At 41.8% G+C, this 26,073-nt stretch overlaps 1 protein-coding gene across 2 annotated transcripts in view; it reads left to right on the plus strand.

Annotated features, from left to right (window-relative positions):
- Positions 1-347: 347 nt before the first annotated feature.
- Positions 348-26,073, plus strand: part of SYN2 (synapsin II) — a 162,750-nt gene continuing 137,024 nt past the window's right edge. The window contains exon 1 of one of the 2 annotated variants that reach the window (XM_036332208.1): positions 348-912. In XM_036332208.1, the coding sequence (XP_036188101.1) occupies positions 527-912 (386 nt within the window). In that variant the 5' untranslated portion in view covers positions 348-526. The remainder of the gene's footprint in view (positions 913-26,073) is intronic. The other variant, XM_036332209.1, reaches the window with a different exon arrangement.

The raw sequence follows: 26,073 nt of genomic DNA on the forward strand, positions 1-26,073 counted from the left end.
CTCCTTTCTCACCTTTAACACCTCTCTTCCCTCCGAAGGGAGTGGGAGTAGTTTCCTTCGCTTCCATCTCTAGTGGGACCCGGCTCTCTTCTCCCCGACCGGAAGGCGGTAGGGGCTCTGGGCTCCCTCTTTCCTGTTATTGGGGAGCAGCACTGGCTCCTACATCCTCCCCACAGAGCCACCACGCTCAGGGGGCAGGAGGCCTGGCTCTCCCCAGCCTCCCAGCCCGCAGACCCTCGAGGCCCGCCGCTCCGCGGGGGTGCGGAGGCGGCGAGTCGGGGGCGGGGCCGGCTCTGCGGCGCGGGGCGGGGCGACTCGTGGCCCCGCCCCTCCCTGCGCTAAGCTTCGCGCCGCCGGGACCGCCCGGCCCAGTCTGTCTGCTGGGCTCGCGCGCCGCGCACCGCGCGTCTGCACCTTCAGCCGCCTCAGCCCCCTGCGCCTCAGTCCCGCCGCCGCCGCCGCCGCAGGCTCGCCCTCCGCGCCGCTCGGTGCAGCCGCCCCGCGCGCCCCTCGTCCCTGCAGCCAGATGATGAACTTCCTGCGGCGCCGGCTGTCGGACAGCAGCTTCATCGCCAACCTGCCCAATGGCTACATGACCGACCTGCAGCGGCCCGAGCCCCAGCAGCCACCTCCGCCGCCCCCCGGCCCGGGCGCTGCCGCGGCCTCGTCGGCGCCCGCGGCCGCCTCTCCCGGCCCGGAGCGGAGGCCGCCGCCGGCCCCCGCTCCCGCGCCTCAGCCCGCGCCTCCCGCGGCCTCGGCGCCGTCGATGGGCAGCAGCTTCTTCAGCTCGCTGTCCCAAGCCGTGAAGCAGACGGCCGCGTCGGCCGGCCTGGTGGACGCGCCCGCGCCCGCGCCCGCCGCCGCCCGGAAAGCCAAGGTGCTGCTGGTCGTCGACGAGCCGCACACCGACTGGTAGGTGTCGGGCCGAGCCGCCGCCGCGGCGGGGAGCTCCCGGGCCGCAGGGCGATGCCTCGGGGAGACAGCGCAGACCCATACACCGGAGGGCGGAGGGGCCCCGGAGTCGGGCGAGGGGCTGAGGGCGGGGGGAGGGGGTGTCTGCGGGGCCGGCGGCGGCCCGGGTCGCCTGGAGGGGTCCGCCCGGAGGTGAAAGGCTTCCCCGGTGGCCTCGGATCCTCCGCACACACCGGAGGGGCTGCTGTGTGCAACAGGGGGGAGTCTGAGAAGCAGAGTTTGTGTCTGCGGGGCGGGCGGAGGGGCAGGCGTTTCGGCCCAGGCGCGGACAGGAGGAGGTGGACATGGTTCCACATCGCGAAGGGATGCTTCAACCAAAAAAAAAAAAAAAAAAAAAAAAAAAAAGGTTCTACTTTATGAGGCACGAGTGACTTGGGGAAGGAACTGGAATTTTTCGGGGAGGCTGTTTTTCACCTGGCCCGTCGGGGCTGGTGTCAATATTGACATCACGATGGGACCCGTCACAGATGCGGGAGCCCAGGTGTAGCGGGCTGGCTCCCGGCAGCGCAGCTGCAGGCCGCTCAGGAACAGCGACATGTTTGCATTTTGCGCAGCAGGGAGGGGATTTGTGGATTTTTTTGGTTTTGGTATGTGTGTGGGGAATGGAAGTGATGGTGTTTTTTTTTTTTCCTGCTAGAAAGATGGTGACCGTGGCAAAATATTCTGGATCATTAAAGGGCTGCAAATCAAGAGATCTGCTTTAATACAGCAGACAAGGGACTTCAAGACATTATTATTATCATTATTATTATTAATCATTAAGGGATATTCCAACTTAGAATGGGAAGACTGGGGGGAAATGTTACCTCTAGTTGACAAAAGCAGGAATGAGATCCAGTTAAGACCAATCAATGAAAACCGGTTCTATTTTCTGTGGCAGGAAGTTGACCCAGGGGATAACGGTTGGGGTGGGAGGTGATGGTGGAATTGACTGGGGAAAGGCTTGAAGAAGTGAAGAAGCCAGAAATCTGGGTTGCTTTTTTCCTGGAATGTGGAAAGGGGTGTGTGTGTGTGTGTGTGTGTGTGTGTGTGTATTTGTTTTTCTTTCTCACAGGAGTTGAGGTTGGAGACTGGACCTCCCCAGAGGAAGGCACAGAGGGACTGCAGCGCTGTTTATCTCCGTCTTCTCTTTTGGTTGCTTCACTGCTTTTATTTCTCTATCGCTTTCTCACTGGGTGACCCGGGGGGAGGGAGGGAGGGTGGGTGTGGTGGGAGGGAGATGCAGATGTGGAAGTGCCCTCCTGATGGCCCCTAATATGACCATTCCGAATAGTCATTTAGGTCACTTGTGTCCTTGGCCTTTTCTCAAGACAGGGGAGTAGAAAATCTGAAGGGACCGCAAGAGTGTAATGGGGAAAGCACTAAATGATGGTGCCACTGACAGCCGCCTAGGAGAATTACTCTAACTCGGTTTAAATCAACAAGTGGTTGTTAGTGGGGAGGGAAGGTAATAAGCTTCACTGAGCGTCCGTTATATGCCAAACGCTGTGCTAGGTGCTCTAGTACACATCGCATTGAATTCTCACCACCAACTGAGGCTTAGCAAAACTAAGCAATGTGTTTGCAGTCATATAGCCAGCGAATGATTGTACCAGGATTTGAATTTAGACCCATTTGACTCCACTGTTGCCACTGCACTGCTTCACTATTGCTTCATTGTTATTATGTTGTTAGCAGTATTAATAATAGGCTCCCTCTAGGGGCTAGGCCAGGGGTGGGCAAACTTTTTGACTCGAGGGCCACAATGGGTTCTTAAACTGGACCGGAGGGCCGGAACAAAAGCATGGATGGAGTGTTTGTGTGAACTAATATAAATTCAAAGTAAACATCATTACATAAAAGGGTACGGGCTTTTTTTTTTTTTTTTTAGTTTTATTCATTTCAAACGGGCCGGATCTGGCCCGCAGGCCGTAGTTTGCCCACGGCTGGGCTAGGCAGTGTAGGGGCCTCACCGAGAACTCAAGTTTAGGAGACACAACGGAAGCACGAAGCAGTTAACAAAAAGGAATCTAGAATTATTAAAACATTCAGTGAATGGAGTTATTGGAGAAAGTGTCACAAAAGAGGAGTTTTGAAAAAAGGCCAGGTAAAGGAGGGGAGAAATGGGAATGACATTGGTGCTTGATTTTTCTATGCAAGAATCTGATCCTCCTGCACCTTATCCAGTTGAAGGCGTTTGTTTAGGATTTAGTGTACCAGTTAGGTACCCGCAGGTAGAAAGGTACTCATTTGTATGGGTATGATGAGGCTGCTGTGGATTTGCGTTTAGCTTTAACAGTGTCAAGTGGCTTGAAATTGGAAACTTTGCTTGGATATGATTATTCTTTAGAAAAATTGCCTGGCATGAACCAGAGAATTTGCCTTGCCCGGAAGACCTGACTTCTGAGGGAAATAATGGAAGCCACTTTCCTATGGGCTGACTCCCAACTGTTTACTCTTTTCTCTGAAGTAATAACATTGATTTATTAAAACTCATAAACCCAGTTTAAGTCTGGTGCTTGACAGCAGTTCTCTGCTTGTGTTTCTGTGCTTCATAGCAATCCTCAGAATTGCTATTTGTCTTCTAACATGTCTAAATTAAAAACCACACAAACATCTTGGTTAAATACTGATGAATGGTTTTATTGAAAGGTCTTTGACTTAAGGAGCAGGTGCCTGCTTATGACAAGCACAGTGACTTAAAGGTGCTTTTTGCTCTAAAGGCTGGTTTTAGTAAATTAGTCTCATAGTTTAAACTCCTAGATATTATGCAATGAGCAGGTGTCATTATATGCCCAATATTATTTTCCTGGTGCTTGAATAGGAAGTCAGAGTGTAGCTCTCAGTAGAATTTAAGCATATTGGTCCCATCTGAATATAGAATGCTAAAATAAAGAGGGTTTTAACAAGCATTTAAATAATTGGAGATTTAAAAGAAGGGGTTAAAATAGGCAGTCTCTCAGAGCAGACTTAATGCACAGCAGATTCCTTTGAATTTCTGTCAGTGTAATTGTGGGCATTGGAATTTAGAGACCTTACCACCAACCAAGTTGATGGGGAAATTGGAGGTGTTTCTCTTTTTCTCTATCTTTTGCTTGAAATATGTTTTTATTGATTGCCTAAGATCTTAGATTAATTGCACACTAAAGGATTATTGCAAAATGTATCTGTTTCACTAAAAAATGAAATAAAACTCATTATGTACCTTACTAGTAATTATTATTATTATATTTTAATATATTTTTATTGATTTCAGAGAGGAAAGAAGAGGAAGAGAGAGATAGAAACATCAATGGTGAGAGAGAATCATTGATCGGCTGCCTCCTCTATGCCCCCTGCTGGGATTGAGCCTGAAACCTGGCATGTGCCCTGACCAGGAATCCAACCGTAACCTCCTCATTCATAGGTTGAAGCTCAACCACTGAGCCACGCTCACAGGACAATAGTAATTATTATTAGTAGTTGATATATATGTAAACCACTAATTGTATGTGTGCATGTGTGAATGTCTGTGTGTATTTTTTTCAGGATATGTGTGTGTGTGTGTATACTATATCAGGATTATATATATGTGTGTGTGTTATATCTTTATATATCCTGAATATGTATCTTCTTTTAAGGCTCATACATAAATTTGAAGTACACTTAAGACTACATTTTAATAAATGATCTTGTGCTTAAACAAGGAACAGGTATCCATTTGTATATGTTGGTGGTTGTTTTTCTTTCTGTGTTTTACACTTTCACCAGTGAAGAGGTAAGTTTTCCCTCAGATTCTCTCCTGCCCCATCTTCTAGTGATTCCAATCCCAGTAATCATGTGAGTTTTTCCTCCTGGCATGTCTCAGTGTTTGCTTTGAAAATCAGTACAACACAGGCATTCTGAAACTTATCTAGATTACCTAGAGACTGCAGATAGACAAATCCACAGATGTTTGTTGAGCACCTTCTCTGTAAAGGGTATATATGCTAAGAAAAATGAGACATTGTATCTGTTTTCTAAGATCTTTCTGTCCATTTGGGTAGATAAAATGAATACATGTTTTAAAAACTTGCTAAAACTATCCCTTGTGCCCTAGCTGGTTTGGCTCAGTGGATAGAGTGTCAGCCTGTGGACTGAAGGGTCCCAGGTTTGATTCCAGTCAAGGGCACATACCCAGGTTGTGGGCTTGATCACCCATGTGGGGCGTGCAGGAGGCAGCTGATTAATGATTCTCTCTCATCATTGATGTTTCTATCTCTCTCTACCTCTTCCTTCCTTTCTGAAACCAATAAAAAAAATAAAATAAAACACACACACAAAAAAACTACCCCTTATATCCATAATTCATAGTATGGTCCTTGGATCAACTGCATTGGCAGCAACCAGGAGCTTTTTGAACTATAGATGATCAGGTCTCATCTATGCCTACTGAATAATAATTTGTATTTAAATAAGATCTCCAGGTGATTCACATGAACATTAAAGGTGCATTGAACTAAAGTGTATGTGATTAGTGCTGAAGGTGTGACAACAACACTGCTATCATTTATCGAACAACTACTATATTCCAGATGTTTTACCATATCCCAGATATTACAAATATCATTTAATCTATATCACAGCAATGTAGTACTATAGAAATTTAAAAGAGTGAAAGATGGATATGGTCTAGAGTGGGAAGGGAATGCTTAATGAAAGCAGTGTGCTTTGAATGGAGCCTTGAAGAATTTGAATCAAAAGAGATAGGTGTGGCTCAGTCCAAACAGTGGGTAGTAAAAGGAAAGTACAGTAGCAGGAAAGAAGGGAAACAACAAAGAAACTGGATTGATGGATTAGCTAGGCAGCAGCTGTTTCTATTTTTCTAAAACCATTTTTTATTTCAGAGAGGAAGGGAAAGGGAGAGAGAGATACAAACATCAATGATGAGAGAGAATCATTGATTGGCTGCCTCCTGCCTCCCATACTGGGGATCGAGCCCGTAACCTGGGCACATGCCCTGACCTGGAATCGAACTGTGACCTCCTTATTCATAGGTCGACGCTCAACCACTGAGCCATGCAGGCAGAGCAGCAGCTGTTTCTATTCAGACTTTTGGCATTTAATTAAGAATAGGGGACATTAATGTTCTGGCCAGTTTTGTTCAGTGATTAGAGTGTCGGCCTGCAGAGCAAAGAGTTGCAAATTCAATTCCCGGTCAAGGGCACATATCTGGATTGCAGGTTCAATCCTTGGCCCCAGTTGAGGGCCCGTGCTAGAGGCAACCAATTGATGTTTCTCTCTCTCTCTGTCCCTCCCTCCCTTCCACTCTTTCTAAAAATCAGTGGAAAAAATATCCTCAGGTGAGGATTAACACAAAAAGGGGGGAAAACAGAATAGGGGAATTTGAAGTGCAGGGGTCTGGACCAGTGCTTGTGAGTGGCTCTAGAAAAATACTTGAATTGAAGGCTGGGGGAAAGCTCAAGTGAAGTTTGAGGCTTCTCTCTGCTAAATATTTTATTTATGTGTTCTGTTTCTGATTAATACAAACATAGTAATTCCATAGAATTTCATTGTTCATAGCAGCATTATTAGAGCTGGAAGATCATCTGGATTACTTTATAAATGGGGGGAAATCTTGATCTAAAGAAGGAAAGTGACTTGTTCAAAGATTACTCAACTAGTTGATGACAGAACCAGAACTAGGATCTAGAACTTCAGTTTCTATACTAAGCCTTTTTCCCTTCTTTACTATGTTACAGTACCCCTCTATTTTACCATCTTTATACCTTCCTAATTTTTCTCTTTCTCACTTTCTGATTCTCTGAAGGACCGATAGGGACTTTTGACCTTATTATAGCATTTGAATTCAAAGGAATCTGAACCATCATCTAGCCCAGAGAAATGGAATGATTTGCCCAAAGTCAAATAAGAAGTTAGTGAGAGAATGGAGACTAGAACTCACATCTTGCGACTCCAACTCAAGTTTCTTTCTACTTTTAAGTCGCTCTGAGTAGATCCCTCAAATTTAATCCTTTTTTTCCTTAAAAATACTGTTTGTGTCTGTTTCTTTTAAAGACTTGTTGTGGAATTGCTGGTAAATGCTTAAAAAGAACCACATGAGCATATCACACTGTATCTAAACTAGCAATTTCACTGTTTTATTTGTATTATTGATATTTCAGCAAAGGTCATTATAAAATGGGTGAAGGAGACTCTTAGAGAGCTAGTCATCAAAATCCAACGATATTCTTAAGTTAATGGGATTGTGCTACAATGATGACCTTCCTTCCAGGGGCCCATTTAAAAAAAAAAAAATTTTATTGATTTTCCCCAGAGAGGAAGGGAGAGGGATAGAGAGTCAGAAACATTGATGAGAGAGAAACATCGATCAGCTGCCTCCTGCACACTCCCCACTGGGCATGTGCCCGCAACCAAGGTACATGCCCTTGACCAGACTCAAACCCGGGACCCTTGAGTCCGCAGGCCAACGCTCTATCCACTGAGCCAAACCGGTTAGGCTCAGGGGCCCATTTTTATCTTAGTATCCCTGTCTACCTAAGATTGCTTATTGTCTTTTTGTATCCAAGTTCAGATTTGCAGTAACATTAGGCTTGTCAATATCTTTTAAAACTTTTTATTTATTTATTAAACTTATTGGGGTGACATTGGTCAACATGAACATATAGGTTTCAGGTGTGGGTTTCTATATTACAAGATCTGTATACTGTGTGCCCACCACCCAAAGTCAAATCTTCTCCTGTCACCATATATTAGGATCCCCTTCTTCCCCCACCCCCTTCCCTTTGGTAACCACCATACTGCTGTTTGTGTTCATGAGTTTCAGTTTTATATTCTATATATGAGTGAAATCATATAGTTCTTAGCTTTTTCTGACTGACTTATTTCACTTAGCATAATGTTTTCAAGGTCCATCCATGTTGTTGGGAATAGCGCTATTTCATCCTTTCTTATGGCTGAGTAATACTCCATTGTGTTTATGGACCACATCTTCTTTATGCAGTCCTCTATCGCAGGACCCTTTGGTTGTTTCCATGTCTTGGCCACCGTGAATAATGCTGCAGTGAACATAGGGGTGCATATATCTTTTATTTTTTGGTTAATATTTAGTCCATTGATTTTTAGACAGAGTGGAAGGGAGGGGAAGAGATACAGAGAGAGAAACATCGCTGTGAGAGAGACGCATCAATTGGTTGCTCCCGCACGGGGATTGAGCCTGCAACCGAGGTATGTGCCCTTGGCTGGAATCGAACCTGGGACCCTTTGGTCTGAGGGCCAACACTCTATCCACTGAGCCAAACTAGCTAGGATGGGGTGCATATCTTTGTGAATAGGCTTGTCAGTATTTTGCTAAGCAATATGTAATGGAGGCCTAAATAGAAAGTTTTCCCGAATTGCATACCGTTCCCTCAAATTTACAAAACAATTTAACTGGAATATGATTCAGTGCAATTGATCATCTAACATAAGCCAGGTGCTTATGTTAGATACAAGGATAAGGTGGGCATAGACCTTGTCTACTGGGACCTTCGAGTCCACTAGGGGCCTTTTTCAGTTCAGTAGGTATCTTTCTCACTGGACTCAGGTTTTTGAACGCAGGTAGTTCAGCCCCAACTCTGTGTCTTAACCACCATTCCTTTCTTCAGTGACACAGACACTTGTTTGATCTTGGGCAATTTCTTGTTTTCTCTTAATTTCAGTTTCTTTATAAAAAGGAGGTAAAATATCTCAAAGGGTTCTTATGAGAATCAATTGAAATAAATGTCTAACCTGGTGACTGGCACATGAGAAATGTTCAATAAATGTTCCATTATGACAAGCAGATTTTCATAGCAGCTTTAAGGCAAGTTTACCATAAGAATATTTATAGGAACTTCAAATAAAATAGTAGACAGGTTTCCATGACACTAAAAATAGCACAAACCTGGATGAATATTCCTTAATTTTGGATGGGGCAGTTGCGCATAGTTTAGAAAACACTGATAACTAGTGTTTTGAAACCGTCTCTGAGGAAGATGTTTTGCAATGGCTTATTTGTAGAAACTTGATACTTTGAGCACTCTCACATCCATTGTTTTATTTAATCCTCCACACAGTAGTATTTGTGGAGTAGTAATTAATGTTATTCTCATTTTACATATGAAGGAATTAAGATCCAGGGAGGGTGTGATGGTTACCCAAGCTCACAAAGCCAGGGAGTGGTAAGAGTCAGGATTAGAACTTAGGTCTTTGACTTGGGAGCTTGTGTATTTTTCTGTGGGATTCCTAGATGTAGTTGCAAGTGCCATAGAACGAGGTGGTTAGCTAATCTAGTTGGAAACTTGTATTAAGTGGGCAAGAATATCAGTTCTTCCAGGCATTTAACAAACTTCTTTGTTTTCCAAAGGTATTTAGCTTAATGAGTTCCTTTTAGTGCTACTTTGTGTCAGGAACTGCTGACACAAAAATTCAGGGAACAGTGCCATGAAAGGTGGTGACAAGAAGGTTGGTTGGTACAGGAATTTATCTTGTCTGGAGAGAATGGAGCTAAAAGACCTCAAGAAGCATCATGATGCTCTGGAAAGCATAAGAGATTTAGAGTCAGATGATCTGGATTTAATTCAGTCCATAACAAATTGCTATTTTTCTCTAACTCTTGATTTCCTCATCCTTACAATTGGAGAAATAATACCTGTCCAACTTTCTTCATAGGACTGTTGTGAGGTCAGATTGCAAACCATAACACGCAAGATTTAAATATATATGGACTAAATATATATAGATATGAGGGAGAATTCCCTACTTAATTTCCTTTTAAGTATTGACATAGGCAATTTTTCTAGTTTTTCTAGAATTTAGGGGAGTTGATAGCTTTTCCCTAGTATCAGGGCTGCTAATTTTAGTCAGAACTGTGGATGTGGTGAAGTTGAGTGTTTTTACTTTTCTGTGCCTTCTTTCATGACTGATACCTCTCATTCTGTTCTGTGGGCATATGTCCTATGTCCTAGGACTCATTTCAGAGGTGAACATATTTTCTGAAACAAAATTGAGACACAAGGTCTTATTTTTCAGTGCAAGAAATAGTTTGGGAGATTTTTACATACTGAAATGTGGGTATTTCTGGGAAATTTTGGTCGTTGGAGACAATAAGACTGAAAACTTGGAATCAGGAGGTTCTTGAGAGTTGTAGGCCAAATTGTAGTTGGCATCCCTATTTCTTAGATTTTAGTTTTCAGCAATCTAAGTTAATTTTAGCTCAACTATGAGTTATTAATGGTTATTGGTAATCCCTTTTCAGGTTTTTCTGTTTTCATAGGAGGTGGAAAATAGAAAAAATTCTCTAACCCTAAGTAATGCATAGTGAAATTTCAGCACTAAGATTGGGGAAAAGGAGAATCATTCTTTTTTGCCACCTGCCTGTATGAAAAGTATACTCTGGGTTTTTTTGTGTGTTTTTTTTAATGCTCACCCAAGGATATTTTTACATTGATTTTTTCGAGAGAGTAGAAGAGAGAGGAAAAGACAGAGAGAAATGTCAATGTGAGAGAAACACTTTGATTAGTTGCCTCCTGCACACTCTCTGACCAGGCCCCTGGCTGGGGAGGAGCCTGAAACCCAACCAAGGTACATGCCCTTGACCGAAATCGAACCTGGGACTCTGGTTTGCTGGCTGATGCTCTAATCACTGAGCCAAACTGGCTAGGGCAAAAGTCTATACTTTGAATGAATAAATTAGTTGATTAAGCAAAGTGGGATGAGACTGATTTTCCTTTAGTCTCCAGATGAAAATGCATGACCCTTGAAGGAAATTGTAGCATTTGTGATTCTGTAATAAGGTCATATATTTAAGTAAAACTTCATAATTTATTATGTACTTTGACTTGCATGTATCTTCTTATTTAATTATTACCTTAACCTTGTCAGTTAAGTTGGTATAATTTTCTGTTTTGATTAGGAAACAGGAAACCAAGAAAACCAAGGCTCAGTGAGTGAGACTGTGATTTACTTAAAGTTATAACATAAAATAGGTAGAGCTGCATGTAAAATCTAGATTCTTCTCTCTCTACACTTTTATCCTTACTCAGTGCCCCTTTTCTCCATGCAGCTAAATGTCTTTCCAAGCTTACATTAGTCAATTGTGATACTTTTACTTAAAAGCACCAAAGATGGCTAAAAAATTGCTTAAGCTGAAAAGAGCCTGTATGGCCTGTGACAGGTGCTGCGTAGGTTGGTTGAAAAATAACTTAAAGGTTGTCTCTTTTTCCTATGTGTTTTTGTTAATGCTCATAATACTTTCGTGACTTAGAGTCCTTCTGGTGCCTCTGGAATATTTCAGACTGAATTGAAGTTGTCAAGAAAGGCGATTTTCACTCTAGAGCTCAATTCCTTTAAAGCTTCTTATTTTCCCTCACACCTGGAAATTTATTTCTTACCCAGAGCTCAGGGTAGTTTCAGACTTAAGTTCCTACTAAGAGATGTTTCCTGCTGACCTATTCTCTCTCTCTCTCTCTCTCTCTCTCTCTCTCTCTCTCTCTCTCTCTCTCTCTCTTTCCATATAGCCAGCCTCTCTCCCTACACCCTACATTTCATTTACTTCCAGCTATAGTTATATGGAAGGTTCTGAGAGTCAAAAGGTAATGAGTTTGGGGTTGGAAAAGGATGTGAAGCTCTTGTCCTTTCTAACTCCATGTGTTCCTGAAAATCCTGGGAGTACCCTGCTGCTATGCCTAGTTCCCAGGACCCTGTGCTGTTTCTTCAGATTGTTTAGGACAGTGGTTCTCAACCTTCCTAATGCCGCGACCCTTTAATACGGTTCTTCATGTTGTGGTGACCCCCAACCATAAAATTATTTTCGTTGCTACTTCATAACTGTAATTTTGCTACTGTTATGAATTGTAATGTAAATATCTGATATGCAGGATGTATTTTCATTGTTACAAATTGAACATAATTAAAGCATAGTGATTAATCACAAAAACAATATGTAATTATGTATTCAATATGTGTTTTCCGATGGTCTTAGGCGATCCTTGTGAAAGGGTCGTTCGACCCCCAAAGGGGTCGCGACCCACCGGTTGAGAACCGCTAGTTTAGGAGCTAAGATCTGGGCAGTGGCCTTCTGGGAAGAAAGACTTCCCAGAGACATTTTAATGGATTTATTTGTTTTTTTCCCCCACAGTTAAAGCTTAGAAACTGGCACCTAGAGGTCAACATTTTGTTTTTAATGGTTCACATCCCCTCCTTTTCTTAGGGGGTATTCATTTATTTTGAGGTTTCCCACATATTTCATTTGTTCTTTCATGAATTATTCAATAGGAACTGATGCTATAACCTTCAGAACAGGAGACATTGCTCTGTCTTCACAAAGTATATAGTTTAGTTGGAAAGGTAGGTAATTAAACAAGCAATGTAATAAAGTGTGATTTATTGTTATAGTAACATGATTAAAGGAAGTTTTAAATAGAGCATGTTTCTCTCATAATTTTACCATAGTAATAAAGCAACTGCTTTCACATTTTCTATATTTTCTTCCAATATTTGTCCATATGCAAACATATTTTTACATAATTGTAAAAGCTATAATTTCATGTTGTTTTTCCACTTCTAAATAATTTTTACATATTGTTACATAGTCCTAATAATTATATTTTTCATAGCTGTTGTACCATGATTTATTCAATTATATTTCTATTAGAGAACTTACATTGACTTCCAGTTTTTACCATTATTAACATAGTAAAACCATAGGCATTCTCAATTTTCAGGAAAGGAACTACTGATCAAAGATTATGATGTTAGGTAGCTTTTGATAGATATTGCTACTGGTATACTACTTTCTATAAAAGGGTTTTCCAATTTGAAGTTTATCAACCATTTTCACCTCACTTTCCAGCACACAGTATTAGTATCTTTTTAAGTGTTAATATATAGGAATAAAAGCTGTATTTAACTATTTTAATATATATTTCTATTAGTACAGGTACGGTTGAATGTTTTCCCTAATGTTTGTTTATAAATATGTTATGTGAAAAAATTGCCTTGTCTTTTGGCAATTTACTTGCTGATTTGCTTACATGGAAACTACAGTTTGTCAATGAGGTGTTTCCCTCCCTCCCTCCCTCCCTCCCTCTCTCCTTTCTTTCCTTTCTTCCTTCCTTTCTTCCTTTCATCTGTCTTCCTTCCTGTCTGTCTGTCTTCCTTTCCCTCTCCCCTCTCCCTTCTCCCTTCTCCCCTCTCCCCTCTTCCCTCTCCCTCTTCCTTCTCCCTCTCCCCCTCTCTGTTACCTCTTCTCCCTTTTCTTTTCCCCTTCCCCTTCTCTCTTCCCCTTCCCCCTTTTAATCCGGCATCTCCCCCTACCCTGTGCCCTCCCTGTCTCCCCATTGAATCTCTTAGCAGCTAGTCATTAAGACTGTCTCAAGGTAGATATTATACTGACACATCCTCTGCTCCAGCTGGCAGGCTGACGGAAGAAGCTCCCATAGAATTTTTAAGGCTAGCCAAGCCTCTAATTCTCTCTCATCAGTTTTCTTATAGCTCCCCCACTTCCCCGCCCCCAAGAGTAGGAAGGCAGAAGACCTAGATCCTAGCCCTAATACTAAATTGTTGTATGCTCTTGAAAACCACATGTATCTTCTCTTGACTGAGGTTTTCTAATTTATAAAAAGGGGAGGAGGGTTGGATAGGGACTTGTGCCATGGGCCATCCTCAGGGCCAACTGTGGGAAGATCCAAGTCAGAGATAACTTTGGATCCTCTCTATATATTATGACAACCAGAGCAACTCTGATTTTATTTCTTTTATACCTATTGAGCTTCTTTCTGAGATTTTAGTTAAAGCAAAGAATTATATGACAAATATAAACTTGAAATCCACTAGAGTAGACAATCGCTACTAATTGAAAGTATCACTTTGTGAAAACTGAAAACTTTGTGAAATATTATTAGTGACAAAACTAAATGAGCAAAATTTTCATCTTTAACATTACAAAAAATACATACAAGGATATCCTTTGACCACCATGAGGGAAGAGAAGGGATATAATTAATTTTACCCCTAGGATAGGGAGTTGGGAAGGGTTAAACAAAGAGGAGACATCTAAGCTGGACTTGAAGGATAGAAGTTCACTAGGTGAATTAGGAGATTAGGGGGAATAAGGCATTTCAGGTAGAGGAATGAGGCAGAAAGGCATAAAAGACATTGCTATTTTGGAAATACTGTATTCATTGTGCAGATATTTTGTATTATGAAAGGAGAATGAAGCATGCTAGGAGATGCGATTGGGAGGGTCACTGGACTACTTTGTAAAGGGATTTGAATGTTACAGTGATCAGGACTAATGAAGAATTGGCAATACCATTTAAATTAGTACTGCTTAATAAATTTTGTGTTCCTTTAGACTCAGGACCCCTGATCCAAACAGCAATATTAATTAATTAATTAATTTTCCTTTTAATTCTAATCTACAGAGTCCTTTATTATTATGAACTATTTCAAACACTTAGAACTATACCAAAAATAATATAAAAATACTCGTATACTACCACACAGGTCTAACAGAAATTAACATGTTGCCATGTGTGCTTTAAATCTCTCCAAATATAACCATTAACTCTCAGTTGGTGTACAAATTGTGTATATTACACACACAGTAATATTTAGATGCTAGCAATGGCAATTGTGGTGCTCACACACTCAGAACTATTTTTGATTAGGGAGAGCCTTGGTTACCTGCAGTCTACATTAATTTCTTCTTAATTGGCTCAGTTTGGGGTATATGTGTAAATGCCAGTGTAAAACAAAAGGGCGGGGACAGGGGCAGGGGGAAGACTCTGATGATAGGCAGCAAGTTTCCACCCTGTAATAGACTCAGTTATGCCCTTACCATTTAAATTCATTATCAGTGGTGGAAGTGGTGAGATTGTAATTTTACCTCCTGTGTAAAAAATTAGAGTCAGCTTTGTGGCTTAGGCTTCCCAGCTCTTCTCCATGACAGATCTCCGCATTCTTTCCCAGAAACATGTTTATTTGTAATGAATTCCATTTGTGGTCATTGGAGCAGTGTGCCTTTTCATTCTTTTGTCAAATACCTGTCTCCCTGCCTAGAGATCCTCAGAGACTAACATAATGACCCTGTGAATTGCAGTAGGTTGGGAGTCAGGGTCCCAATTAAAATGCCCATTTGCACCCTTTTTATCATTTGTGCCCTTGAGATCTCCCTAGATGTCATGAATCCTCTCCTGGTTGAGGACAGATTTCAGATTGGGGCATAATACCTGCCCAGTTGGGGATAATATCAACTTCATCCATTTTACAAAACAGGGAGAAGGAGTGAACTGACATTAATAGAAAAGTTACTTTGACCAGGCACTTTACGTACATTATCTCATTGAATTCTTACACTTCCAAAGAGATATTATTGCCATATTACATATGAGCAGATGGTTAAGTAACTTCCCCAAAGTTACATACAGCTAAAAAGTCAAAATGAGGATTTGAATTTTTCTGTCTGAATTCAAAATCCGTGTTTTTCCCCCTTCATGATTCTGACAGAATAATTGTGTTATTTGAGTCATAGCAATTTTGTAGTTCAATGGAAAAAAGTTTAGGGAGAGGACTTTAGGCGGTAAGGTCAGAAAAGAGGTTTTAGAGAATCAACACTTGATCAGAAGAATAACCTTCATAAAGTATGCAGAGTAAAGTGTTATAAGTAATTTTAGTACTTACCTCACTTTGGAAATGGAAACATTATGCTGTGGGCAATGGTGAGTTTAGATAGTTTCCAGGTGTGAGATTGATATGAAATGTAGGTTGGGCTTTTTTTTTTTTTTTTAAAGGAGATATAATTTGCATACCATAAAAATCACCTTTTTAAAGTGTACAGTTCGTTGATGCTAGTATGTTCACAAGGTTGTATAACCATCACCACTAGCTATCTAATTACAGAACATCTACATCACTCCATATAGAAACTCCATACCCATTAGCAGTCATTCTCTATGTCCCCTTTCTCCAGTCCTAGGCAACCACTTATTTACTTTTTGTTTATGGATTTGCCTATTATAGACATTTCATGTAAATGAAATTATACAACTTATGACCTTTTTTCCTATGTCTGGCTTCTTTCACTTAGCGTAATGTTTTCAAGGTTTATCCACATTGTAGAATATATTAATACTTAGTTCCTTTCTTTGAAATTTTATGCCTTTATTCCTTTTGATTTTTAATCTTCACCCAAGGATATTTTTCCCATTGATTTCTAGAGAGACAAGGAAGGGAGTGGGGGAGAGAAACCTCAACATGAGAGAGACATATCGGCTGGCTGCCTCCCACATGTGCCCCTACCAGGGTTGAGGTCCCTGCAACCGAGATAAGTGCCCTTGACCAGAAATCCAACCCACGAACCTTCGGTCCACAGGCCGACACTCTATCCACTGAGCAAAACTGGCCGGGGCCCTTTATTCCTTTATATATAATATTCTAGTGTATGGATGAACCACCTTTTATTTATCCATTCATCAGTTGATGGACATGTGGGTTGTTTCCACTTCTGTGCTATTATGAATAATGCTGCTATGAACATTTGTGTACAAGTAGTTATATGAACATATGTTTTCAGTTCTCTTAGGTATATATCTGGTAGAATTGCTGGGTTCTATAGTAATTCTGTGTTTAACTTTTTAAGGAACTGCCAAATTATTTTCCAATATGACTGCACCATTTTAAATTCCCACCAGGAAGGAAAGATAATTCTACTTTATTCATATTCTTGGCAACACTTGTTATTGTCCTTTTAAAAAAAAGTATAGCCATCATAGTATGTGTGAAGTGGTATCTCATTATGGTTTTGATTTGCATATGACTTCTGATTAATGATGCTGAGCATATTTTCATGTACTTATTGACTATTTGTATATCTTTTTTATAGAAATGTGTATTTAAACCCTTTCCCATTTCTGAATTGGGTTGGTTAAATTGGGTCTTTTTGTTGTTGAGTTGCAAATATTTTCTTTTCAGTGAAATATTTTTTACTTTTATTCCTTTTAAAATTTCAAATTTATTTCAACATATACTTTCACTTTTAAATTAAAGCTATTGGACAATTTCTGTAATTTAAAATTCATTATTAGAAATGAGGAAAATGTTAATAAGCTTTTAAATACTGACTGCGAGTAAAATGATCAGACCATGCATTTATAAAAGCCATGTTTCATAGTAAAGAGTTCCAGTTATATTACTTAACTGAAAGAAATATCCCTTAGCTTTTTATTTCTAATTATAACACATTCTCATTTTGACATAATTTATCTTTGTCACCCAATTACTACTGTGTTGCACAAAGTTTTCCCAAATGTTAAGCCTTTCTTTTCCACTTATGAAATATTATTTACTCTTAAGAGTTCCTTAAAAGAAATTTGAAATTTTAATTTTCACCACAAACTTGTTTGAACAAAAAGTACAGGACATGAATTAAAACAAAGAATGGAATAAAAAATGGTATCTGTATAATCAGCAAATTATCACATAAGACATTTTAACCCCTTCACATTTCTACTTAGCACAGGTAAGAATAAACTGGTTCCAAAGTACCAGTTTGGCATTTTTACTGCAAGCTTTAAAATCATAGCGTTACTCTACTCAACAAGTAATCTGTAAGTAAATGGCAGTGTTCATAAATACAAAAATTGTTTTATCCATTAGGTGGTATTCTACATAATCAAGGTCATAAGATAAATATTTTTAATAAAATTAGACTTTAAAAGGGCAGAATGTCTGATAATTTCCAGTATCTCAAAGGCTAAAATGAGAAAAATGCAGAAAATTGTAGTACTCATTGATTAATGTTTTGCTTTGAAAAAGCCAGAAATGATTCTGGTCTAAGAAATAAGAAATAATGATAAAAGATTTAATTAATATACTATATCTCTTGTAAGCCAAATTACACTTTTCACCTCAGTACAATTCTGATATTTGCATTCTTAGTTCCTTTGTCCAGAACAGGACCCCATTTTAAGCCATTATTTGAATAGAGTTCATAATCTAAAGTCATTTTTCTCCACAGGATGTTTACATTTCAGGACATAAGCTGCAAAATGGCAAATGACTAAGTCAGTTATAAAGAATTTGTAGCATAATAAATGCCATCCTATCTAATAAAAGAGAAACATGGTAATTGGCGTACGACTGCTACCCTTCCCATTGGCTAATCAGGGAGATATGCAAATTAGCTGCCAGCCAAGATGGCGGCTGGCAGCCAGGCAGCTTGAAACTAACATGAGGCTTGCTTGCTTCAGTGATGGAGGACTCCAATGTTCCCCGCCTGCCTTGCCGGCCTCTGAGCTTGCAGTTTAAGAAACATTGTAACAAATATAGAAGCTAAACAAAACCCCAGAAACCTGCTCTCAGCAAGCCGGGATCTCAGAGCTGGAGTTATACATTGTTTCGATTATAGAACCGAAACAATCCAGATACCTGCTTTCAGGAGCGGAGGCCTGAGAGCTGGAGCCTCAGAGCTAAAGCTGGCCCAGAATAAAAAAAAAGAAAAAAAGGAGTGGTTGGTAGCTTCTGTCACCCGCCAGCCTGAAAACAGCCCTCAGTCCCTCACCCAGACTGGCCAGGCATCCCAGTGGGGAGCCCCACCCTGATCCAGGACACCCTTCAGGGCAAACGAGCCGGCCCCCATACGTGTACCAGGCCTCTATCCTATATAGTAAAAGGGTAATATGCCTTCCAGCACCGGGATCAACAGAGCCGCAAGGCCTCCCGGCACCGGGATCAGTGTGACAGGGGGCAGCGCCCAAACCCCCTGATTGCCCTGCGGCTCTGTGTGTGACAGGGGGCGGGGCCACAACTTCCCTATCCGCCCTGCTCTGTTCGTGACAGGGGAAGGCGCCCCAACCCCCTGATCGGCCATGCTCTGTGTGTGACAGGGTGCGGCGCCCCAACCCCACCCTACCCCCACGGGCCCTGCTCTGTGTGTGACAGGGTAGAGTCATAACCTCCCCATCGGCCCTGCCCTGAGTGTGAGAATGGCGGCGCCCCAACCACCGGATTGGCTCTGCTCTGTGGGTGATAGAGGGCGGCACCCCAACCTCCTGATGGGCCCTGCTCTGTGAGTGACAGGGGGCAGTGCCCCAACCCCCTGATTGGCCCTGCTCTGTGCGTGACGGGGTGGCACCACAACCTCCCCATCGACCCTGCTTTGAGTGTTACAGGGGATGGTGCCCCAACCCCCCAATTGGCCCTACCCTGAGCATGACTGAGGGTGGCATCACAACCTCCCGATCCGCCCTGCTCTGTGCATGACAGGGGGCGGCGCCCCAACTCCCCCAATCGGCCCTGCTCTGAGCCTGACCAGGGGCTGCACCTAGGGATTACGCCTGCCCTCTGCCACCCGGGAGCAGGCCTAAGCCAGCAGGTCGTTATCTCCCGAGGGGTCCCAGACTGCGAGAGGGCACAGGCCGGGCGGAGGGACCCCCTCTCCCCCCTGAGTGCACAAATTTTTGTGCACCGGGCCTCTAGTCCTATATAATAAAAGGCTAGTATGCAAATAGACTGAACGGCAGAACAACCGAACAACTGGTTGCTATGATGTGCGCTGACCACCAGGGGGTGCTCGCAGAACATGGTAGGCGTCAGCAGCAGGCGGCATAGGGCAGAACATGGCGGGCGTCGGCTGTGGCGGTATGGGGGAGCAGGTGAACGGGGGCGCCAGACCAAGGCAGGGCGCTGGTCGGTCGCTGTCATCAGTGCGAGCCTCTGGTGGTTACTGAAAATTCTTTGCTCCCGTGCGCCACAGTCCCACCCAGCGCTCGCACCCGCTGCCTGCACCCAGCACTGGCCCCGATCGCCCCTCAGGACTTCTCCACCTCCCCCTGCTTTTGGGGGGCAATCAGGGCCAGCAGCCACCTCTCGCACCTGCAGCCAGCGCCGGAGCCACTGTTTGCACTCACTGCCGGCGCCTGGCACCGATCTCTTGGCGCCTCAGTATAAAGAATTATGGGACAGAAATTCAGATATATATATATATATATACACACACAGGTATACATGATATATGGTATAGCATGTTACTGTACCAAACAACATGAAATTAAATAAAGCACAAGAGAAAATGATGCAATTAAGAGGAATGGTAAGCACGAGATGTATGAGGCTGCTGGGGCATAATATGGCATACTTTTTTTTTACAGCAAACTTTTTTTTTTATAAGTAGGAAGAGTACACTCTAAAGTAATGATAAAAAGTATAGTGAACACACAAACCAGTACCATAGTCGTGTATTATCATTATCAAGAACTATAGACTGTACATAATTGTAGGTGCTATACTTTTATACCACTGGCTGTGAAGTAGGTTTGTTTATTCCAGCATCATCATAAACATGTGAGTAATGCATTGCACTATGATGTTGTGACAGCTAAATAGGTGGTAGGCATTTATCAGCTCTATTATAATCTTTTAGGATCACTGTTGTAGATGCATTCCATCATTGACATTTTGTGGTACATGGCTACTTCTGATGGAAGCCAAGGTGAGGCAGGAGGGTATAGTTTTAATGGTAAATTCTTATCAATGTAAGTTCTATTTCTTAAAGTGAGTGATAGGTACATGAATGTTCTTTTTTTTAAAAATTAAATCTTTATTGTTCAGATTATTACAGTTCCTCTTTTTTCCCCCCATAGCTCCCCTCCACCCAGTTCCCACCCCACCCTCTGCCCTTACCCTCGCCACCCACTGTTCTCATCCATAGGTGTACAATTTTTGTCCAGTCTCTTCCCACACCCCCTACACCCCTTTCTCCCCACCCCGAGAATAGTCAGTCCACTCCCTTTCTATGCCCCTGATTCTATTATATTCACCGGTTTATTCTGTTCATCAGATTATTTATTCACTTGATTTTTAGATTCACTTGTTGATAGATGTGTATTTGTTGTTCATAATTTGTATCTTTACCTTTTTCCTCTTCTTCCTCTTCTTAAAGGATACCTTTCAGCATTTCATATAGTACTGGTTTGGTGGTGATGAACTCCTTTAGCTTTTCCTTATCTGTGAAGCTCTTTATCTGACCTTCAATTCTGAATGATAGCTTTGCTGGATAAAGTAATCTTGGCTGTAGGTTCTTGGTATTCATCACTTTGAATATTTCTTGCCACTCTCTTCTGGCCTGCAAAGTTTCTGTTGAGAAATCAGCTGACAGTCGTATGGGTATTCCCTTGTAGGTAACTGAGTTTCTTTCTCTTGCTGCTTTTAAGATTCTCTCTTTGTCTTTTGCTCTTGGCATTTTAATTATGATGTGTCTTGGTGTGGTCCTCTTTGGATTCCTTTTGTTTGGGGTTCTCTGCACTTTCTGGACTTGTAACTCTATTTCTTTCACCAGGTAGGGGAAGTTTTCTGTCATTATTTCTTCAAGTAGGTTTTCATTATCTTGCTCTCTCTCTTCTTCTGGCACCCCCATAATTTGGATGTTGGTATGGTTGAAGTTGTCCCAGAGGATCCTTACACTATCTTCATGTTTTTGGATTCTTTTTTCTTTTTGTTTTTCCGGTTGGGTGATTTTTGCTTCTTCGTATTTCAAATCTTTGACTTGATTCTTGCAATCTTCTAGTCTGCTATTGGAACTCTGCATAATATCCTTTATTTCAGTCAGTGCGTGCTTAATTTCTAGTTGGTCCTTTTTCATAACTTCAAGAGTCTCACTAGATTTCTTGAGGGTCTCACTAAATTTATCAGTGGTTTCTAGAAAATTCTTGAGAGACCTTAAAAGTGTGGTTTTGAACTCTATATCCAGTCGTTTGCTTTCCTCCATTTCTGTCATTTGTGACCTGTTTCTTTGTCTCTGCATTTTTTATGCTTCCCTGTGTTGATAGAGCGGCTTTATGTGTTAGGTGTCCTATAGGGCCCAGTGGCTCAGCCTCCCCAATTACCGGAGGTGGACACTCTTGGTGCACCCCTTTGTGGGCTTTGTGCACAGTCTTTTTGTGGTTAATCCTTGATTGTTGTGGGTATCACTGGGAGGAATTGACCTCCAGGCCAATTGGTTGTGAGAATCACCTATGTCTGCAGTGGGAGAACTTTTGAGCTGGAGACACCCTTCTTGGGCAAGACTTGCTTCAGTGGGGCTTTGGTGCTCACTGAGTCTGCCTCCTGAGTGTGTCCTTTATGGATCTGAGGAGTTGTAATCTGGATGGTCCCACTCTGACCACTGGGTACACTGGCTCTTGGATCTCTAAGGAGGTGCTAATTTAGCCTCTGCCTGAGGCTACCCAGCAGGAGCTATGGAGAGATTCCTCTTCTTTGTTTGGGGTTTGGAGGTGCCCAGATGAGGCCCAGCTGTGAAGCAGTGCAAGCTGCTGTGGGGCCTTGGACCCTCTTTTGGAAGTTCTGGGTCTCTCTGATTCAGCTGCAGTTTGTTAGGTAATTTTCAGGTTGCAAAGGGCCAGGCCTTTCATATGCAAAAGCCTCTGTGCACAGCTTGGGTGGGGCGGGGTCTCAGGGGATCAACAGGGCGAAGCAAGCAGCTATGGCTGCTCCCCAGTCCTACCCTAAGAGGCCCCGCGTCTCAGTGTCCCGGTAATCGCTGCAAGCACCTCTGAGAGAAAGCCGCTCTCGAGTTCTTCCCGATGCCAGACAGTCCAGTTTCTCCCTGTATGAGTCTGGGTCCCCAGAGACTCACCTGGAACTGGAGTTCAGAGCAGTCAGGAGCTTGAGACTCCTGATTGAAAAAGACAACCATGTCCTCAGTTTCCAGCCCTCTCCACATGCGCCGTGTCTTCAATTGCCAGGCCTTTCCGCGTGTGCCTCCATACCTCTGCATTTTACTTCCGCACCTCCTCTGAGTCTCAGTGTGCTTTTCTCTTTCCTTCTAGTTGTAGAATTTCCCCTCAGCCAGCCTTCCTGTGGTTCTGGATGATGTCCGTTTTGTCTTTTAGTTGTATTTTTGAAGTGGTTGTGCGAGGTAGCAATTTCCGGTTTACCTATGCTGCCATCTTGGTTTCATGAATGTTCTTTTTGTCATGAAGCTTTATAACCTCTGTATACATCACATTTTTAATATATTCAATATTTCATTCAAAAAAGGAGGGAATAAAAGAAAGATGTAGAAATAAAGAAAGGGAATCAAGTCTCATCAAAGAACAAATGTGAGTACAATGGAAAAGCCAGGCAGTCTTTGCTTAATGTATGTTGTATTATAGTCATCTTGCTCATTTGGAGTTATTAGAGGGAATATGTGCTTCTCTATTCTTCTCTATGACCTATAATTGACAGGTAGTTTCTTAGAGATGGGTTTTGGGAAGAGGAAAAAAGATGAAGCTTAGAAACAGATTTTGTTTCTACTTCTCAGAGGAGAAAGTGGTGGGTGTGGGAGTGGAAGCTCATGTGTCCAGGCATCAAACTTGGCAGACAACTCCCTCAGAGCAGATGGAGTGAGGATTTCATTGCCTGACAGACTGACTCAGATCTGCCTCCCTGTAGCCAGACACTACTGGGTGTGACATAAATCTCTGTCAAAAGTTGCAGGATCATGTTATTCTTCCTTCGACTCTAGCAATAGCAAATTCTAACTTTCCCATATGAAGAGCTTCCCAGGACTCTGGCCAACCAAGTGTTCTTCAAAGAGCTGATGTATTTGACTTCGATTGTTTCCAGGGATGGTAGCTTTGATTAAATGTGCATTTCTTAGGCTGAAGTGTTTAAGCAGAAGTGACTTCAGTGGATGACTCCATCAACCCATGTTGAGGATTTTACATTGGATTCGATTGCCTGTGTGTCCTCTATACTATTTTTCTGCCCTGAGATTATGAGAAATGTGAAATAGAAGCTCCTATACAGTCCATTGATTGGTTTGGTGAGGATAACACAGGAAAAAACCCTGGAAAAGACTCAGAATATTGCCTACGAGTTAAGTGCTGCCTGGCTGGTGTGGCTCAGTGGTTGAGCATCGACCTATGAACCACAAGGTTACAGTTTGATTCCTGGTCAGAGCACATGCCTGGGTTGTGGGCTCGATTCCCACTGGCGGCATGCATTGATGTTTCTATCTCTCTCTCTCTCCCTTCCTCTCTGTAATTAATAAAAAATATGTTAAAAAAAAAAAAGAGAAAAAAAGTAAATGGTTTCCCAGAAATTATAGATCTTGCTGCCAGTCACGATTTTAGCATCCAGAGAAGAAGAACACGTTCTGGATTAGGGCCACAGGCTTTTAGTTGGTGTGTCCTTCCCTTTAGTCTCTCTTCTGCCAATTTAGATTGCAAATGCTGCCAGGATTTTTTCCTCTAAAACCCTGCTTTCATCATGGCAATCTCCATTCATGTACCTCCAGTAGCTGATGCTCTGCATCAAGTCTAGGTGTACTGTCTAGCTTTGAAATTTGTTATATCTGGCCTTAATGTTTTATCTTCCTCCCCAGCATTCATTCCTTTCTTCCCTAGCTAAAACCTACCTGTCTTATAAGACTTAGCTCAATTTCTTCCTCCTTTAAACTAGCATTGATCACTGACTTCTCTGTTCTTTCAAACATACATAGTAATTTTCATATAATTTAGTGGTAAATTGTTTTATAATCTTTATTTATATATTAGTGTTGGACTGTGAGCCCTTTGAAGTTATAGACCATATTTTGTTCCTCTTGTCTCCCCATGGTATTTAAGATGGCACCTGGAATATATCAGTACATTTTGCTAAATAATTAATTATTGGAAGTTTTGTAAATAATATCTAGCATTTGTATTTTATTTTAGAGTTCAGAAAATGCTTTCACATTCATTATCTTATTTAATTCTTCCCCCAATTTTGTGATATTCCCATTAAAAGATGAAGAAATGGAACCTTAAAGAGCTGATATAATTTGCCCAAAGTCTCACAGTTGCTCACTGGTAGAGTCAGAACTGGTGCCCAAGTTTTTGGGTGTGTTGGAAATGCCAACTTGCCTCAGGTTTTCTTAAAGTCCCAATTTTGCTTAAGGGAATTTTAGATATTGTTACTTAATACCATGGAAATATTCTGGGAGTGCAATGAAAAGGCAATGTTTCCCTATGAACTAGACAGTTATAAAAGATGTGAATGTTTCAGATTCAAGTGCATTTGAAGAAGGAAGGTGTAGTGGGTTGAATAGTGTTCCCCTCCAAATTCATGTCCACCTAGCACTCAGAATGTGACCTTTTTTTTGGAAATAGGGTCTTTGTAGATATAATTAGTTAAGGATCTTGGAGTGAAGTCATCCTATATTTAGGGTGGACTCTAAATCCAGTGACTAGTGCCCTTATGAGAAGAAGAAAGGGCATAGATAAACAAAGAGGACAAAGCTATGAGAAGATGGAGGCAGAGATGGGAACTGTGTAGCAAGCATATCAAACTCAAAGGCTAACACGGGCCAAATAAACAAGGTTTAAGTTTGTGTGGGCTGCAAAAAAACAAAAGCTTCAATTTTCATAGAAATGTAGGTTTATTTTGATAGAGACATGCTGAATACAAAGGGCTGAAATAAATGAGTAATTGTTAACATAAAATAATAGAACATTTTAATAGAAATTAATATTTTTTCTTGAACATTAACTTAACAGACACTGAATAACTGCTCAAATTAATAAGCGTAACGCAAATCTATTTTTCTTGTTCTCCAAAAGCGAAATATTTCCTGTTGCGCACACCAAACAAGTCAGTACAAGACAAATGACGTGGCAATCGCTTCTAAAATATTCGCTGCTAGTATGGGTGGAGAGAAATGGTGCGCCTGCGTGTAAGGTGTGTAAGGGAAATGAATGCAACACGATTATAGTAATCAGTCATTAGCAGATGTTGTAGTTCGTTATTAATAATTATGTATAACAGGATATTGTAAAAATTAAGTTATGAAATTTTTATTAAAATGCTTTTTACATACCATTATATTGGCTGGGCCACACAAATATTTGTTGTGGGCCATATGTGGCCCAAGGGCCGCGAGTTTGACATGCTTGCTGTGTAGCTAAAGCTAGGAACAGCAAGAATTGCTGATAGCCACTGGAAGCTGGAAGAAGCAAGGAACTATGGTCCACTACTACGTTTGAGGGAACATAGCCCTACCAACACCTTGATTTCAGACTTCTAGTCTCCCAATCTGTGAGAGAATAAAATTTACAAGTTTTAAGCCACTACACTGTGGTAATTTGTTATGGCAGTCTTAGG

The sequence above is a fragment of the Myotis myotis genome, unplaced genomic scaffold (genome assembly GCF_014108235.1).
Source record: "Myotis myotis isolate mMyoMyo1 unplaced genomic scaffold, mMyoMyo1.p scaffold_m19_p_13, whole genome shotgun sequence".
NCBI lineage: Eukaryota > Metazoa > Chordata > Mammalia > Chiroptera > Vespertilionidae > Myotis > Myotis myotis.